General features: G+C 37.9%; 1 protein-coding gene across 2 annotated transcripts in view; it reads left to right on the plus strand.

The window, feature by feature from the left end:
* LOC115220335 (scm-like with four MBT domains protein 1) overlaps positions 1-16,446 on the plus strand; it is a 104,592-nt gene that overhangs the window by 51,427 nt on the left and 36,719 nt on the right. For both annotated transcript variants that reach the window (XM_036510166.1, XM_029790434.2), the window contains exons 3-6: positions 3,602-4,480; positions 6,468-6,565; positions 10,427-10,667; positions 13,895-13,983. In XM_036510166.1, coding sequence (XP_036366059.1) covers positions 3,706-4,480; positions 6,468-6,565; positions 10,427-10,667; positions 13,895-13,983 — 1,203 coding nt within the window. In that variant the 5' untranslated portion in view covers positions 3,602-3,705. The remainder of the gene's footprint in view (positions 1-3,601; positions 4,481-6,467; positions 6,566-10,426; positions 10,668-13,894; positions 13,984-16,446) is intronic.

The raw sequence follows: 16,446 nt of genomic DNA on the forward strand, positions 1-16,446 counted from the left end.
ACATCTTTGTCATTTAAAGTCTTGATAGTGTTTTATAATATTAGGATATGGTGAAATTAGAAAATGTTCTAATTTATTTTCTTTGTGGTGAAACAGCATTTGTGTGTGCTGTGTTTCTTTACAAAATAACCAAGTGTAATTAACAGTGTCTCAAACATATCTCGTTACGAATTTCATTAATGTTTATTTACCTTTATGCTATTCATCATTATGACATTGTGTTATTCATGTTGGGAAAATAATGGTAATATTGGTTTCAAATGTTGGCACTAGGCCAGCAAGTTATGGGGTGAGGTTTAGTTGATTACATCGACCCTGTTGTTCTTCTGGGACTTTTATCATCCCTGAAAGGCAGAGTCAACCTTGGTGGAATTTACGGAATCTAACGATGGATGAGATGCTGCTAAGAATTTTGCCCGGTGTGCTAATGATTCTGTCTGCACCACCTTAATGATAATATTCTTTTCTACTCGAAATTTTTGGGAAGGGGGGGGGCAGTCGATTAGGTCGACCCCAGTATGCAACTGGTACATAATTTATTGACCCTGAAAGGTTGAAAGGCAAAGTCGACCTCGGCAGAATTTGAGCTCAGAATGTGAAGATGAATGAAATGCTGCCAAGAATTTTTCTCGGTGTGCTAACGTTTCTGCCAGCTTGCCGCCTTGTGATAATATTGATATGGCATAGTGGTTAAGAGCACTGGCTACTAACCCCAAGATTCCGAGTTCGATTCCAGGCAATGACCTGAATAATAATAATAATAATGATATCGAAATAATACCTTAGGAATAACCCAGGTTCGAAATTTCCCCAAGACACCTGATAAAGGCTGGAGGGTATATCAGCCGAAACGTTGTGCTAGCAACAAACAAGATGAGGACAAATATGTAAATAATGTAATGGTTAATGATAATATTAACAATGGTTTCTAAGGCAGTGAGCTGGCAGAATCATTAGCATGCTGCACAAAATGCTTAGTGGCATTTTGTCCATCTTTACATTCTGAGTTCAAATTCTGCTCAGGTTGTTCTTGCCTTTCATCATTTCAGGGTTGATAAAATAAGTACCAGTAGAGCACAGGAGTCGATGTAAATGACTACCTCCTTCTTCCTCAATTTCAGGCTTTGTGCCTACGGCAGAAAGGAGTATTAATGATTTCTAATTTAGGCACAAGGCCAGCAAATTCTGAGGGGAGTGGCATAATCAATTAGGTTTATGTTCCTGATTGGTACTTCACTTTATCAACCCTGAAAGGATAAAAGTCCGAGTTGATTTCAGTGGGATTTGAATGGGGTACATGATAAACCAGAACAAATAATAACAGGCATTTTTTCTGATTCTCTAATGACTCTACCAACCCACTTTTAATCCTTTTTATCTTCTTTATCTTTAAGAAGTCTTTTTAAACTCTAAATTATGTATATCCTGTTTTGTATAAAAACCTTGCAGATCCTGTCTTGTACAATAGCCTATCACCTTGAAAAGAATATACTGGAAACTTAAGGCAGTCAGTGTGTATATATATATATATATATATATATATCATATAAGTACTACTATTATTACAAGGCCTAACATGAGATATACGTTAGTTAATTTTGTATTAACGATAAGCCCTAACACTGCTGTGAATACTTAACAAATTGAATCTAGGGTTGCAGTTTTGTTTCCTTATTAAAATGGTTTTGATTAACCCTTTTGTTACTATATTTCTTTTGAAATATTAAAAGAATCTGAGCAAATTTACTTTTGCTGGTGTAAGGCAGTGAGCTGGCAGAATCGTTAGCGCTCTGGGTAAAGTGCTTTGCAGCATTTCATTTGTCTTTATGTTCTGAGTTAAAGTTCTGCTGTGGCTGACTTTACCTTTCACCCTTTTAGGGTTGATAAAATATGCATGAGTTGAGCACGGAGGTTGATATAATCAACTTACCCCTTTCCCTGAAATTATTGACCTTAGGCCAAAAATAGAAACTATTGTTAAGCTAGCATTTGAGACAAAAATTAACATGAAATTTTGATGGAAAGTTTTAATTTTGATTACTTTAAAACAGGAATTTTGTATTATAGTGTCAGGGGTCATCTCAGGTGGATTGGCATCAAAAGGGTTAGATGACACTAACCCCTGCGCACTGCTTAGGTTGGCATTTTCTTGTAGCAGGTGTTGTAGGATTACCTTAAACTGGCTTTATCCAGCCTCTCACACTTACTCAAATATGTTAGTCTAGAAAATAAAGTAACATAACTGAAATATCAAGGCTACAAGATGATAGCAGGATAAGTTTAAAACAATGTGAATAAAGAAGCGTTACACTTGACAGAATAATCTGAACGCTAAAGGGTTAAAGTTTCCAAGTGTGACTCCTGTCAGGTTTATAAATGAAATACTGTTAGTATAATAGTTAACAATAAAGTGGCTATGAAACAATACCGACATTTTCTTTGAATATAATGTTGCACAGATAATATCAACCCTGTTTTATCTGTTGATTGCATTGATTACTGCATTGTGTCATCAACATTCCGGCCATCATTTGATGCATGTACAATAAGTTTTGTTTGCTTAGCCTTTTATTTTCACATTCCCTAATTCAACAAATATTCTACACCTGTATACTTGGGTAAATGTTGCTGCTTTTGTGGGTGGTGAAATGTCTCAGTCAACAGGAATTACCATTCTGTTATGAGCATTAACCCTTTCTTTACCAACCTGGCTGAAACCGGCTCTGGTTCTGAATACAAATGTCTTGTTTTCATAAGTTTCCAAATAAAATCTTCCACCAAACCTTAGTCACAATTTATATTCCTAACACTAGCTAAATGATAACTAAGTTATTTTAGTAAATTCTTTGTTATATTTAAAGTAATTGAAAGAAACACAGATCATCTCAAAAGAAATACGGTAACAAAATGGTTAATAAATTGTTTATTTACAGTTTCATTGTGATAACATATTGAGTCCCCCTGCCTGAAATATTTTGGTATAAAATTTGTCACTCATTTTATCCCTGCCCCTCAAGCACATTTGATAGTTATTCATAACAGTCATGAAATTAAACATATTTAATGTTTTTATATAGAAATGATGAAAGTATGACTTGTTACTCTGTGAGATTAGATGTTATTATCAGACTTTATAATCTCTCATCTCTTGGTACAACACAACCTCCCTCACTGCTGCCCCCCCCCTCCTCAGTTGGCAGGGTTTGTCTTCTGGGTTACTTCTGGGTGACCTCAACTAGTGCTGGGGCCCTGTAAAAAGCACCTAATACACTCTGTGAAGTGGTTGGTGTTAGGAAGGGCATCCAGCCATAGAAACCACCATGCCAACGTAGACACTGAAACTTGGCACAGTCTTTGGCTGATCAGTACCTGTCAAATGTCCAGCCTATGTCAGCATGGAAAACGTTTAACGATCATAGTGATGATGAAAACCAGTTATGGCTAGTGTGAGCTGATAGCTATGTCTTGAATGTAGCCAAATTTAACAAGTCTGTCAAAGAGTTATACATGATGATAACCAATTATAAATATATGAACAAAAGCAAAAATGTATTTGGTGATTGTTATATATTTACCTTTTTCTCCTTTTATTTTTTTACAGATGATTCCAGTGATAGAAAAATCTTGGGTGTTGGATATCACATACAAGCAGTTAGTGAAGTCAGTCACATACCAGTTGAACATTTCTACTGTTCTGACTAAAGAATGAAGGAACAATTTAGTGCTGCTCTGATTAATCACACCACACAAATGAAACCAACATTCCCTGCTGGCATCCCTGCCAATATGCATTGCACTCCTGTTACCACTCTTGGGGCATTTACCACTACTCAGGTGTTGTCTCCAGTCTACTTACCTGCTAACTTTCCAGGCTTCTCACAACAGGTATTTACTAATAACCAACTGTTTGTGAGTACTCCGCCCACTGTAGTTTTGCAGCCTAATTTCCAGTGTCTACAGAGCATTCCTACTGCTAGTCTGACCAATACATTCCCAGCTGTCAACGCGATAGAGCCCGTGTCGACTACAAATGTAGAGGCTGCTGATGAACCAGTGTTGCTTGAGGAGGACCCCAATGAGGAGTTGGTGATTACAAATTCCAAAGAGCAGAACTACGAACAGAACCGAGAAGAAACGGAAGTGGGAAGTTCTGTATGTGAAGAAGGGAAAGACGAAGTGTCTGTCGACCTCGACTCGGACGCTTCCTGTGAGATTTGCCCCGACACTGACAACAAGTCTGTCGACTCGGTCATACTGACCGAGAAGTACGACCAGTTTGTGTCGTCTGAGTCTCCGGTCTCCGAGAATGTTGAAGAGGAAGAGGAGGAGGAGGACGAAGAAGAAGAGGAAGAGGAAGATGAGGAAGATTATACCGAAGAGATAAGTAGTCAGAATCCCAGTGAAGTACCAGTCTCTCCGAGTGGCTCTGAAGAAATTCCTGATCCTCACTGTAACCTGGACATGTGTGAAGATACAGAAGGTAATAGTCCCTTTTATTGTTTCTTTGACATTCCTTTACCTTTTTATTCTTTTATTTGTTTGTCATTTTGACTGCGGCCATGCTGGAGCACCACCTTTAGTCAAACAAATCAATCCCAAGACTTACTCTTTGTAAGCCTAGTACTTTTTCTATTGGTCTCTTTTGCTGAACTGCTAAGTTATGGGGACGTAAACACACCAACATTGGTTGTCAAGCGAAGGTGGTGGGGACAAACACAGATACACAAATATATGCACATATATATATATATGACGGGCTTCTTTCAGTTTCCGTCTATCAAATCCACTCACAAGACTTTGGTCAGCCTGAGGCTAAAGTAGAAGACACTTGCACAAGGTGCCGCAGGGTGGAAGTGAACCTAGAACCATGTGGTTGGTAAGCAAGCTACTTACCACACAGCCACTCCTGTGTCTATTTTTCTCTTTTTATAAAAAGCACCGAATACACTGTCTAAAGTGGTTGGCATTAGGAAGGGTATCCAATCCTAGCAACCATGCCAAAACAGACACCTGGAGCCTGGTGCAACCATCCAGCTTGTTAGCTGCTGTCAAATCGTCCAGGCTGTGCCAGCATGGAAAACGGATGTTAAATGATGATGATTATGATAAATGTGTGATAAACCCCATGAGAAGTACTTTCAAAAGCCAGTGTTTTGTTAATGCAAGTTCCATGGCTTTAACCCTTTTATTATCAGTATTCTGTTGAAATAAGGTGGTGAGCTGGCAGAATTATTACCATGCCAGGAAAGCTGCTTAGTGGCATTTCTTCTGACTTTCCGTTCTGAGTTCAAATGCAACTGGGGTTGATAAAATAGGCACCACTGGGGGCTGATGTAATCGACTTATCCTTCCCCTGTAATTGCTAGGTTTGTGCCAAAATTTGAAATCAATATTTCCGTTGAAAAACACTGCCTTCATCTCAGTTAACTTTGAAATTAATAAAAAGATTTAGTAAAATAACTTTTCTTTAATACGTTGGTGTTTCGAACATCATCATCATCATTTAACGTCTGCTTACCATGCTAGCATGGGTTGGACAATTTGACTGAGGTCTGGCGAACCAGACTCCAATCTGATCTGGCAGAGTTTCTACTGCTGGATGCCCTTCCTAATGCCAACCACTCCGAGAGTGTAGTGGGTGCTTTTATGTGCCACCGACACGAGGGCCAGTTTGGTGGTACTGGCAATGGCCACGCCCAAATGGTGCTTTTTATGTGCCAGCGGCACTGGTGACGACCTTGCTCAAATGTTTCACGTGCCACCAGCACAAGTGCTAGTAAGGCGATGCGGTAATGATCATGCTTGAATGGTGTGTTTAACGTGCCAAAATTGGCTGCAAAATTGTTAATAATATATCCAGTGTCAGCAGGAAATATATGTGTTAACTATAACCATAGAAGCTACTGATGAGACAACTGCTTGAGGAGAACACCAGTCAGAAATGTAGAACTATGAGCACAGCTGAGGATAAATGAAAGTGGGAAGTCCCGTATGCAGAGAAGAGGAGGGCACGGTGTTTGTTGATCGTGATGGGGATTATTTTCAGTTCAGTTATTAAATACAATACCACCATGATTTTTGTAAGATGGGTAATAAGGGTGTATTGTTAAATCATTCAACGTCAGTATATTACAGGTGTTTTATTGAGCTAACAAAAGATCTTTACATAGTTGCTTAACCTGCTAGAAATAGCAGCCAAATCTCCTGTTTACACCTTACTTAGCAAAAGACACATTGTATAATATATTCCTGGTGCACTTATGTCCTTGCGAAAAGGCACCTTTGACCATAAGGGCTACTCGATCAGGTCTGATAAGTGGTGGTGGTTGTAAATAACAACAAAAACTATTGCAGTTTATTTTATACATTTGAAATTCACCCATAATTTTATATAGATTTCATTGTAATCTATTTGTCTGACTAATTTTTGTAATGTTTTTGTTCTTTTTTTTTTTTAATATCTCTAGATGGTCTACTAGAGACTTACGAGGAACCAGACTTTGTGTGGGAGGAATATCTTCAGGAGACTGGAGCTCTAGAAGTGCCACCAACAGCATTCAAACATGTAAGTAGAATATGTCTGACAGCAAAACTATTGTAGAAATATTTTGTTATCATTGTGTACTGTAATGTAGCAATATAAAATTGTGGTGGCATGGCTCTATGGTAAATAAGAAGCTTGTCTTGCAATGACTGGTTAGATTCCATTGGGTGTAATCTTAGACATCTTCTTTCGACCATGCTCTGGTGATAAGGCCTCGTGAGTGAAGTTTGGTAGACATGACTGTGGAAACCTGCCAACACAAGACCACTTAGTGAAATCATCACAGAATGAAGATTAAAAGCTGCAGGTCACATACTCTATGTACCAGAACAACACCATTTCTGAAGACAACTTTCAAATGGACACAACTGGAGGAAAAAAAAAAAGAGGAGGACCGAAAACTACATGATGCAGAACATTCATAACTGACATGAGAAAGACCAATACTACATGGGTGGATGCAGAGAAAAACTACAGCCAGCTGAAATCAGTGGCATCAGCTTGCTCCCTATTGTGCTCAAGAACACAGGAGGAACTGATATGGGTATTTACATCATCATCGTTTAACGTCCGTTTTCCATGTTAGCATGGGTTGGACGGTTCAACTGGGGTCTGGGAAGCCTGAAGGCTGCACCAGGCCCGGTCAGATCTGGCAGTGTTTCTACAGCTGGATGCCCTTCCTAACGCCAACCACTCTGTGAGTGTAGTGGGTGCTTTTTACATGCCACCGACACAGGTGCCAGACGAGGCTGGCGAACGGCCACGCTCGGATGTTGCTTTTACGTGCCACCGGCACGGAGGCCACGATCAGATGGTGTTTGTTACATGCCACCGGCATGGCGGCCAGGCGGTGTGGCGCTGGCTACGGCCACATTCGGATGGTTCTCTTATGTGCCACCGGGCCTGGTCAGAAAATTTAGTCATTTCTGTAACCTCAAATTCCTAAGTATGCTAAATGCATTCCTTTTTAAATCTAATTCACGGAATATTTTTTAAACTTTAAGAGAGTGCTTGGATTTTCTTGATACAGTAAAGATTATGGGCGGTATAAGGATCAGTTTATCCTTAAAAAATCTAAGTTTCTAACAGTTGTTAGTATCTAATTAATTCAAAATGATTACATTGGCTCATATGGCTCAACATTGCTTCTTGACTCCTGTATAAGCCACCATGTCCTTTATTAAACTGAAAATTGAAAGTCTATATAATTAGTTTGCCAACTGAATCTGTTAAATTTCCCTCAGCACCCTATTTAACAGTATGAGTATTAGGAGCTTGAGTTTGTAAGGAAATTTATATACAGTCACTACAATATATTATTTGTCTTATAAATGCTGCCCCATTTTAAACTTCTAAATCTGAGGAATAACATGCTCCCACAGTCAAAGGATTAGATGATTGCAGTGAGAACAACAGTTCTATATGAGAAATTCAACTAACATGCCCGGCCTTTTATATCTACACTCATTTACTCACAGTTACACACAAATCTATAACTTGTCTGACCCTTTCATGACTGGATTTCTAGTGAAGCACACTGTGTTTCGAGTAATTTTGAATGTTGAGAATTTTGATAAAACTTTAGTAAGATAGCTTTGTCATAATGAAATTGGTATTTGGAACATAGCAAAAGGGTCTTATATAAAATTATGCTGCAGGGATCTTGATTACACTTGAACCCTTGAAATAAACAGCTTTATAATAATAAGGCCTGAAATTTTGAGGCAGGGGGTTAGTTGATTATACCAACCCCAGTGCTCAGCTGGTACTTATTTTATTGACTCCAAAAGGATGAAAAGCAAAGTTGACTAGAGCGGAATTTGAACTCAGAACATAAAGATGGATGAAATGCCACTATGCATTTTGTCTGGCGTGCTAACGATTCTGCCAGCTTGCTACCTTAATAATAATAATAATAATAATAATTTCAAAATTTGACACAAGGCCAGCGATGTCAAGGAAGGGTTCAAGTCAGTTATGTCAACACTTCCCACTTCAGTGCTCAACTAGTACTTATTTGTTGACCGCACAAGGGTGAAAGGTGAAGTTGATCATGGTGGAATTTGTACACAGAATGTAGCAATGGACGAAATGCCACTTAGCAGTTCGCCCGGCTTGCTGCCTTAGTATAATAATAACAATGATGATAATTGTTGTTGCAAGGCCAAAACTTTTGAGACGAGTATTGTGCAAGTAGATTACATCGACTCCAGAACTTGCCTGGTATTTATGTTATGAACTTTGACTTCCATGTGCACTTTCTCACCAAAAATAGTATTATATTGTTAATCTTCAAGACAGACGTATCTCATTGAAAAACTATTAATAATATACTTCAGATTTTTATATCTGATACTTTGGAAATAAAAATAATTGTTTTATGTTGAACAACAACAAAAGAAGAAAAAAAACTCCTTTTAATACCATTCCACTTGAAATGGTCCCCCACAACCTTTCCTCTTTATGGCTCTTTTGCTGTTCACATTTCTTGTCTTCTCATATTTTCTCTTGTGTATTGCATGTGCCCTTTGAGCTAGTGTTGCTGCCTTGCTTTACTAGATTTGTTACTGCCTTTTGTCCCCTTTTTTACCCTTTTCCAACAAGTTGTAGTGTATCTGGGCATGGTACAATGAGCTCATTATTATAATTATTATCAATTATTATTATTGAGTGAGAGAGCAGTGCATGCCATCAAAGTGACACTGGGGTAAAATATACGAAGCCCAGTATACCCATCATGACTACCCGTCTGATAAGGGTATACTAGGCACATGAATCACAACCATATGTGCGCAACATGGTGATCTCATATCAAAATAAAGAGCACATGACCATGCAGGTAGGGCCCAGTTAGAATTTTCTTCTGGTTGAGTAACCCATCCTGCTCAAAAAGTCCCTGAATAAGGGTTGTTTAAGGATGTTGAATGAAACACCCATGTTTCCAGAGGTGAATTATTCAAACCCTGTTATTATTATTATTATTATTATTATTGAGGTAGGGAACTAGCAGAATAGTTAGCACATGGGTAAAACATCGGCTGTTGTTTGTTTTTTAATGAGTACAGCTCCAAGCAACTTCAGTACTAGTGCTTATTTCCTACCATTGTTGATTTTATATATATATGTGTGTGTGTATGTATATATATATATATATATATATATATATATATATAATATATATATATATATTTTAACAAAACTGTCTGATGAATGGGAATCTGAAACTCTGGGTAACAGCTTTTGTTATATTTCTGCTGCTTTTAAATGAAGCATATTACTCTACCTCTGGTATTTGAGTACTCTTTTATATATATATATGATAGATCGTTAGCTCCTACACGCATTTTTTTCTCTCTCCTTTTTTTTTCTGTGTATCTTTCTGTCGAAGAGCGTAGGTTCGAAACGTAAAAGACTTGTTCTATCTCTATTCCTGAGCGCCATACTAATACATTTGTTTGTTTGTACTCCACCTGCCTTCGTCTTTTGTTTATTTTCGTAAACCTTCCCGTTATATATATATATTTTAACAAAACTGTCTGATGAATGGGAATCTGAAACTCTGGGTAACAGCTTTTGTTATATTTCTGCTGCTTTTAAATGAAGCATATTACTCTACCTCTGGTATTTGAGTACTCTTTTATATATATATATGATAGATCGTTAGCTCCTACACGCATTTTTTTCTCTCTCCTTTTTTTTTTCTGTGTATCTTTCTGTCGAAGAGCGTAGGTTCGAAACGTAAAAGACTTGTTCTATCTCTATTCCTGAGCGCCATACTAATACATTTGTTTGTTTGTACTCCACCTGCCTTCGTCTTTTGTTTATTTTCGTAAACCTTCCCGTTATATATATATATTTTAACTTTATTTTATTTAATTTCAGGTTGAGTGCAGCTTACAGAGTGGTTTTGTGAAGGGGATGAAGTTAGAAGTTGCAGTGAAGTCCACTCCTGACACATATTGGGTGGCTTCGGTTATCATGACTTGTGGCCCTCTTCTCCGTCTTCGTTACGATGGTTATGGTGACGATGGATCAGCCGATTTTTGGCATGATCTTACTGCCTCAGAAATACACAGTATTGGCTGGTGTGCCCAAAATAATAAAACACTAATGCCTCCTGATGGTAAATATTGATCTCTTACATTAACACAATGCCATTCAGTGTAATTATTCTTACACATTTTTAAAACCAGATTCCACAGACATTTGAAAAAATTATGTTTTTTACATTAATGGATTCATGTCATGCTTTCTACATCAAATAAATGAATATTCATTTTGTTGACTTCATAATGGTGCTTGGCCAGTTAGGACAGGTTTGATTTATATGTTGGTATAAAACATCTTCCTGAACTTGCTGGCAGCTCTCCATTTTTCCATTACTTGTGTATATATTTTTCGTCTTTCTGAAACCCTCACCGTTGCAAAATTTTTGATTCATAATGGCTACAAAGTTAGGTTTAGACTAGGAAAAACTGCCGTGCATAAAGAGCTTTTGATTTAATAAACAGAGTTGAAGGGAACTAGTGGTGCCCCAACCATGATGTCTTGGCTTCAGTTTCCACAGCATGAAACCATGGGCAAATGTCTTCTATTATAACCCCGGGCTGACCAAATCCTTGTCAGTGGATCTGGTAGACAGAAACTGAAAGAAGCCTGTCATGTGTGTATGTATGTGCATGTGTAGCCTTGTCTAGACATTGTACTAGCAATGTTGTATGTTACTAGTTTTCTGTGGGAAATATTACTTTGCTTGGAAAGAATTGAGGGTTGGCAACAGAAAAGACATCCAGCCACAGAAAATTGCCTCAACAAATTCGGCCTGAGCCCTGTAAGCATGGAGAAGTGGACATGAAATGATGATGATGTGTCTGAAGAGGGCCCTGCTTAGTATCTATGTTTTAACTCTTGTAGTCAAGCATTGAAATTTTAGCTTAATTAAATATTACCTGTATCACATAGTGTGTGTGTGTGTGTGTGTTAGTTAAAAGCTTGTAGCTGCAGTTTTTCATCTTATGGGAACCCTTTTAGAGATGTAAGAGATGTAGTATAATCGTGTGAAGGTTATCAGATGGGGTCACTTTTGTGTGTGACAGATGTGCAGGAACAGTAAGTACTAAGAGCACAAGAGACCTAAACTGTTTCAAATGTCCAGGCGGCTTACTTGAGGTAGTAAATAGTTTCTGCTATTCAGGTGACCAAATTAGTAATGGTGGTGGATGCTCTGAAAGTATTGTTTCTAGAATAAGAATAGGATGGAGGAAGTTCAGAGAGCTATTACCTCTGTTGGCGGCAAAAGGACTCTCTCTCGCAAAGTGAAAGGTAGATTGTATGATGCTTGTGTGAGAACGGCTATGTTACATGGTAGTGAGACATGGGCTCTGACTGTGGAGGACATGCGTAGGCTGGAGAGGAATGAAGGATGTGTTGAGAGAAAATTTAGGCATAAGTGGGATTAAATGTGGTGTGCAGGAAAGGAGAAGGCATTGGTTTGGACATGTGATGAGTATGAATGAAGGCAGCTGTATACAGAAGTGCCTGTCGCTGAAGGTGGATGGTACCTGTGGAAGAGGGAGACCCAGGAAGACATGGGATGAAGTGGTGAGGACTGATCTTAGACAGTAGACAGAGATATTTGGAGATATGAAGTTCTGGAGAAGACCCATCCATGAAACTGAGTGCTAGAAGAGTTGTGTCCCACCCACATGTAACAACACACTTTTCACCCACTCTACCCTAAGAAATCAAACTATAACTCTTCTTCTAACTGCATCTTTCTCTTCTTCACATTTCTTCTTCATAAATTGATTGTTTTCCAATCTCTTTCTTGCCCTGCTCCCCACACCCCACATCCACACCCTATTTTTCTAATCAGGTTCTACACTCATATTCTTGTTACTTGTGAGTATACCTTAGCACTACACCATCTCTTTTCTGCTCTCTCTTACACTTTTGCTGTTACCTACTCTCTCTCTATTTCTCTTTGGTCATTCTCTCTCCTCCTCTTGTTTTTCCTCTGACTAGGTAACCAATTATCACCTTCATATCAGCACACTTGTTTCTGGCCTCTTTCTTGTACCTTTCTCTCACTCTCTATCTCTTTCTCTCTCTCTCTCTCTCTCTCTCTCTCACTGGGTAACCATGTACCTCCTCTATAGCAAGACACCTATTTCTGCCTCTCTATTTCTCTGTTACCTTTCATTATCTGATACTGGATCACCTCCTCTAATGCCCCCTCTGTTGTGGCAAGACACCTGCTTCTGTCTCTTTGTCACACTTTAACCTTTCAACCTCTGACACAAATTCTCCTCCTCAAATTCCCTGCCCCTCTCATAATCCCTTGTCCTGTGAGTTACTTGGTTACCCTACCAGTACTGGTGCCATGTTAAAAGCATCCAATCCACACTGTAACATGGTTGGCATTTGAAAGGGCATCCCGCTGTAAAAATCATACCATAACTAACCTCACCTGTGCTAGTGCCATGTAAAAACCACTGAGTCCACTCTGTGGAGTGGTCGGTGTTAGGAAAGGCATTCAGTTATAAAATCCCTGTCAAAACAGACACAGTAGCCTAGGGTAGTTTTTCTACCTGGCTGGCTCCTGTCAGCCATCCTACCCATGCATGCATGGAAGATGGACATTAAACAAAGATGATGATAGTGTTAAAAAACACAGTGTACTTCAAAACAAGCTGGCTTTTAACCCTTTATCATTTAAACCGGCCATATTCGGCCAAAATATCCCACCTGTTTTATGCTCAAAGTGGCTAAATCTGGCTTTTAACATCAACCCCACAACATCATTCTAAAGATTGTTACCTCATGAAAATCTCAAAGCTACAAGATAATGCATGACTAATTCAAAACAATATGGGATAAATAAGCATTGACTTTGGCAGAATAATATGACTGATAAAGGATACAGCAGGATACCTGTTCCTATCCCTCTCTCATACTTGTGCCTCTCAACAATGACATAAGCTGTCTTCCTCAATACTTTATCCCATCTCAATCAAGGTGTTTTGTGAGCTACTCGTTGACCTCACTAGTGCTGGCAACACGGAAAACATCTGGGACTTGCTGTAAAGTGGTTGGTGTTAGGAAGGACATCAAGCCATAAGAACCATGCCAAAATAGACATTAGATGGCAATGCAGTCCCATGAGCTTTTGGATCTTATCAAACTGTCCAGTCCATGAGGCGTGGAAGATGGATGTTAAACGATAATGATGTCTGTTTCAGAAGTTTGAAAAAAATATCAGAAATTGAATGTGATAGTTATTGAATGTGTAATGAAATTTGTTGCCTTTTTATTATCAGCTAACACCACTATAATTTTCTATTTTATCAGAACTCAAAAACAAGATTGGAAATTGGCGTGACTTTTTAACAACTTCCCTTGTTGGAGCAGCTACTGCTCCTTCTTACCTGCTTGATAAGGTATGTTCTCTTTTTTTTTGTTGTTTCAGTTTCCTTTTTGCTTTTGACTCACTCAGTTGGTGGAGAAAGTGCAGCACCCAAAGATGGTGTGCATGTAACAGCTTCCAGAATGCGGGTAACAGCATCATCAGAAATCATCAGAAGTTAGATTGAAACCCTAGCACAATTGCTCTCAATGCAATGGCCTCCCCTAAAGGCATCCAACAGCCAGGAGATTTTGCTGGGGGTAAAACTGTATTGATGTGTGAAGGTGTGGTGATGTGATTAAGAAGCTTGTATTTTTACATTGTGTCCTCTGGTGCAATGCCACTCTGTGGCACCATGGGGCTAGTCTCTTCTATAACCTTAGAATGACCAAAGTTTTGTGAGTGAATTTAGTAGATGGAAACTAGATGCACATTGTGAGTGTGTGTGTGGTGTGTGTGTGTGTGTATATATATATATATGTATGTATATTTTTGTTTTTGGATTTGGTTTGCAAGATTCTTTATATGAGTTTGTGTGTTGAAGCATATTCTGTTGTGTCTGGGGAGAGTCATTTTATTTTTGTGCGTTATAATTTAACACACTCACCGGTAAAATTTCCACTTATTCCTTATTTTATAGAAAAGGTTGTAAGACGCAATGAAAATTTTAGGAAAATAAAAATAAGAAATAAGTGGAAATTTTACCAGTGAGTGTGTTAAATTATAAGGCACAAAAAGAAAATGACTCTTCCCAGACAACAGAATATATATATATATATATATATTGGCAGACGGAAACTGAAAAGAAGCCCGTCGTATATATGTATATATATATATGCGTGTGTGTGTTTGCGTGTCTGTGTTTGTCCCCCTAGCATTGTTTGACAACCGATGCTGGTGTGTTTATGTCCCCGTCACTTAGCAGTTCAGCAAAAGAGACCGATAGAATAAGTACTGGGCTTACAAAAGAATAAGTCCTGGGGTCGAGTTGCTCGACTAAAGGCGGTGCTCCAGCATGGCCGCAGTCAAATGACTGAAATAAGTAAAAAGAAAAAAAAGAGTAAAAGAGTATATACACCCTTGTATTGGCATCATGTAATGTTTGTAAATAAGCATCACCATTTTTATACAAGTGTTGTTGTTCACTTTTAGTCTTACATGAAAAACATGTCTGGTCATGGGAAAATATTGCTTTGCCTGGGAACGAGTGAGGGTTGGTGACAAAGAGGGCATCATGCTGTAGAAAATCTGCCTCAACAAATTCTGTCTGACCCATGCAAGCATAGAACAGTGGATGTTAAATGATTTAAGTGATACCAATATATTTGGTGAACAGTTATTTCATTGTTGCTGAGTTGTTGGGTTTTTTTAAAAATTTTTAGTTGTTATCAAGATTCTTTGGCTTAAAAAGAAATATTTTACTGGCTTATTCAGAGGTGAAATATACTTCACTCCTTTTCAGGGTCTCTGAAACTAGTATAAAGAAATTATTATCAGACCTAGAGACGTGGCCTGAACTCTTGTAACACTGGATGCTACAGACTGTTGTTTAGTCTTGGGGTCAGCTCTGATTGAAAAGGTTGATGGTTCAATATTTCAGCCATAACCATCCTTTTTTTTTTTTTTTATTTGAATGTAGCATATGTAGGACTATGCTATCCAATGTCGTTTAATTTTAGATTTGGCTGTTATTTCTAGCTGTTCAAATAACTGTATAGAGGCTCTTTTTTGCATTTTTTGTTTTTGAATTTTTGTGTCAAATTTCATTGAAGATGGAGGGAAACTTGTTTAGGTTTTAGAAAGTTACTCCATTCTAAAGAAAAATAATTTATAAAATTTTGTAACTATGTTTTTATCATTAAATATTAAAATAATTGAATGTTAATTATATTGTTCATCATGTTAGAATTTTCATGTAGATATATATGTCTCATAGATTAATCTTATACTAAATTTGGTGAGAGCAAAGTCAAAATAGTATTGTAAGGTGTATGAAATATGGATTACTTTTTTCCGTTTTAAAATTTGTTATTGGAGAAAAGACAGAGGTAAAAAAAAAAAGTTCCAATAGTGAATTTCTAAGATATAAAAATTGGGAAGAAGTTCTGGCTTTGAGAATTGAATTAATGTAGAATAAATGAGAGAGAGAGAGAGAAAGAGAGATGAATGCATCAGGTAGGTTTAGATGAGATTTACATAGAGATAATGAATTTAGTGGACCAAGAGGCATTGTATTTATGGTAAGACAGGTGAATGAAATGATACATTTCAGTAATAGGCTCGTGGTTGACTAGTGTTTGCAAGTATGAGATCACATAACTGATGGATAGCTTTATTTTGAATGTGATTAGTATATTAATGATTGAGAAGAGCACACATTATATCTTAGATGGTGATCATGTGAATAGTACATGTATGTAATTGTCTGATCTATTTGCTGTGCAATAGTTTAAAACTGAAAGTCCTTTGTTGATGATTGTCAGATATTTCCATCCAA

This window comes from Octopus sinensis, linkage group LG16, assembly GCF_006345805.1.
Source record: "Octopus sinensis linkage group LG16, ASM634580v1, whole genome shotgun sequence".
NCBI classification, from domain to species: Eukaryota; Metazoa; Mollusca; class Cephalopoda; order Octopoda; family Octopodidae; genus Octopus; species Octopus sinensis.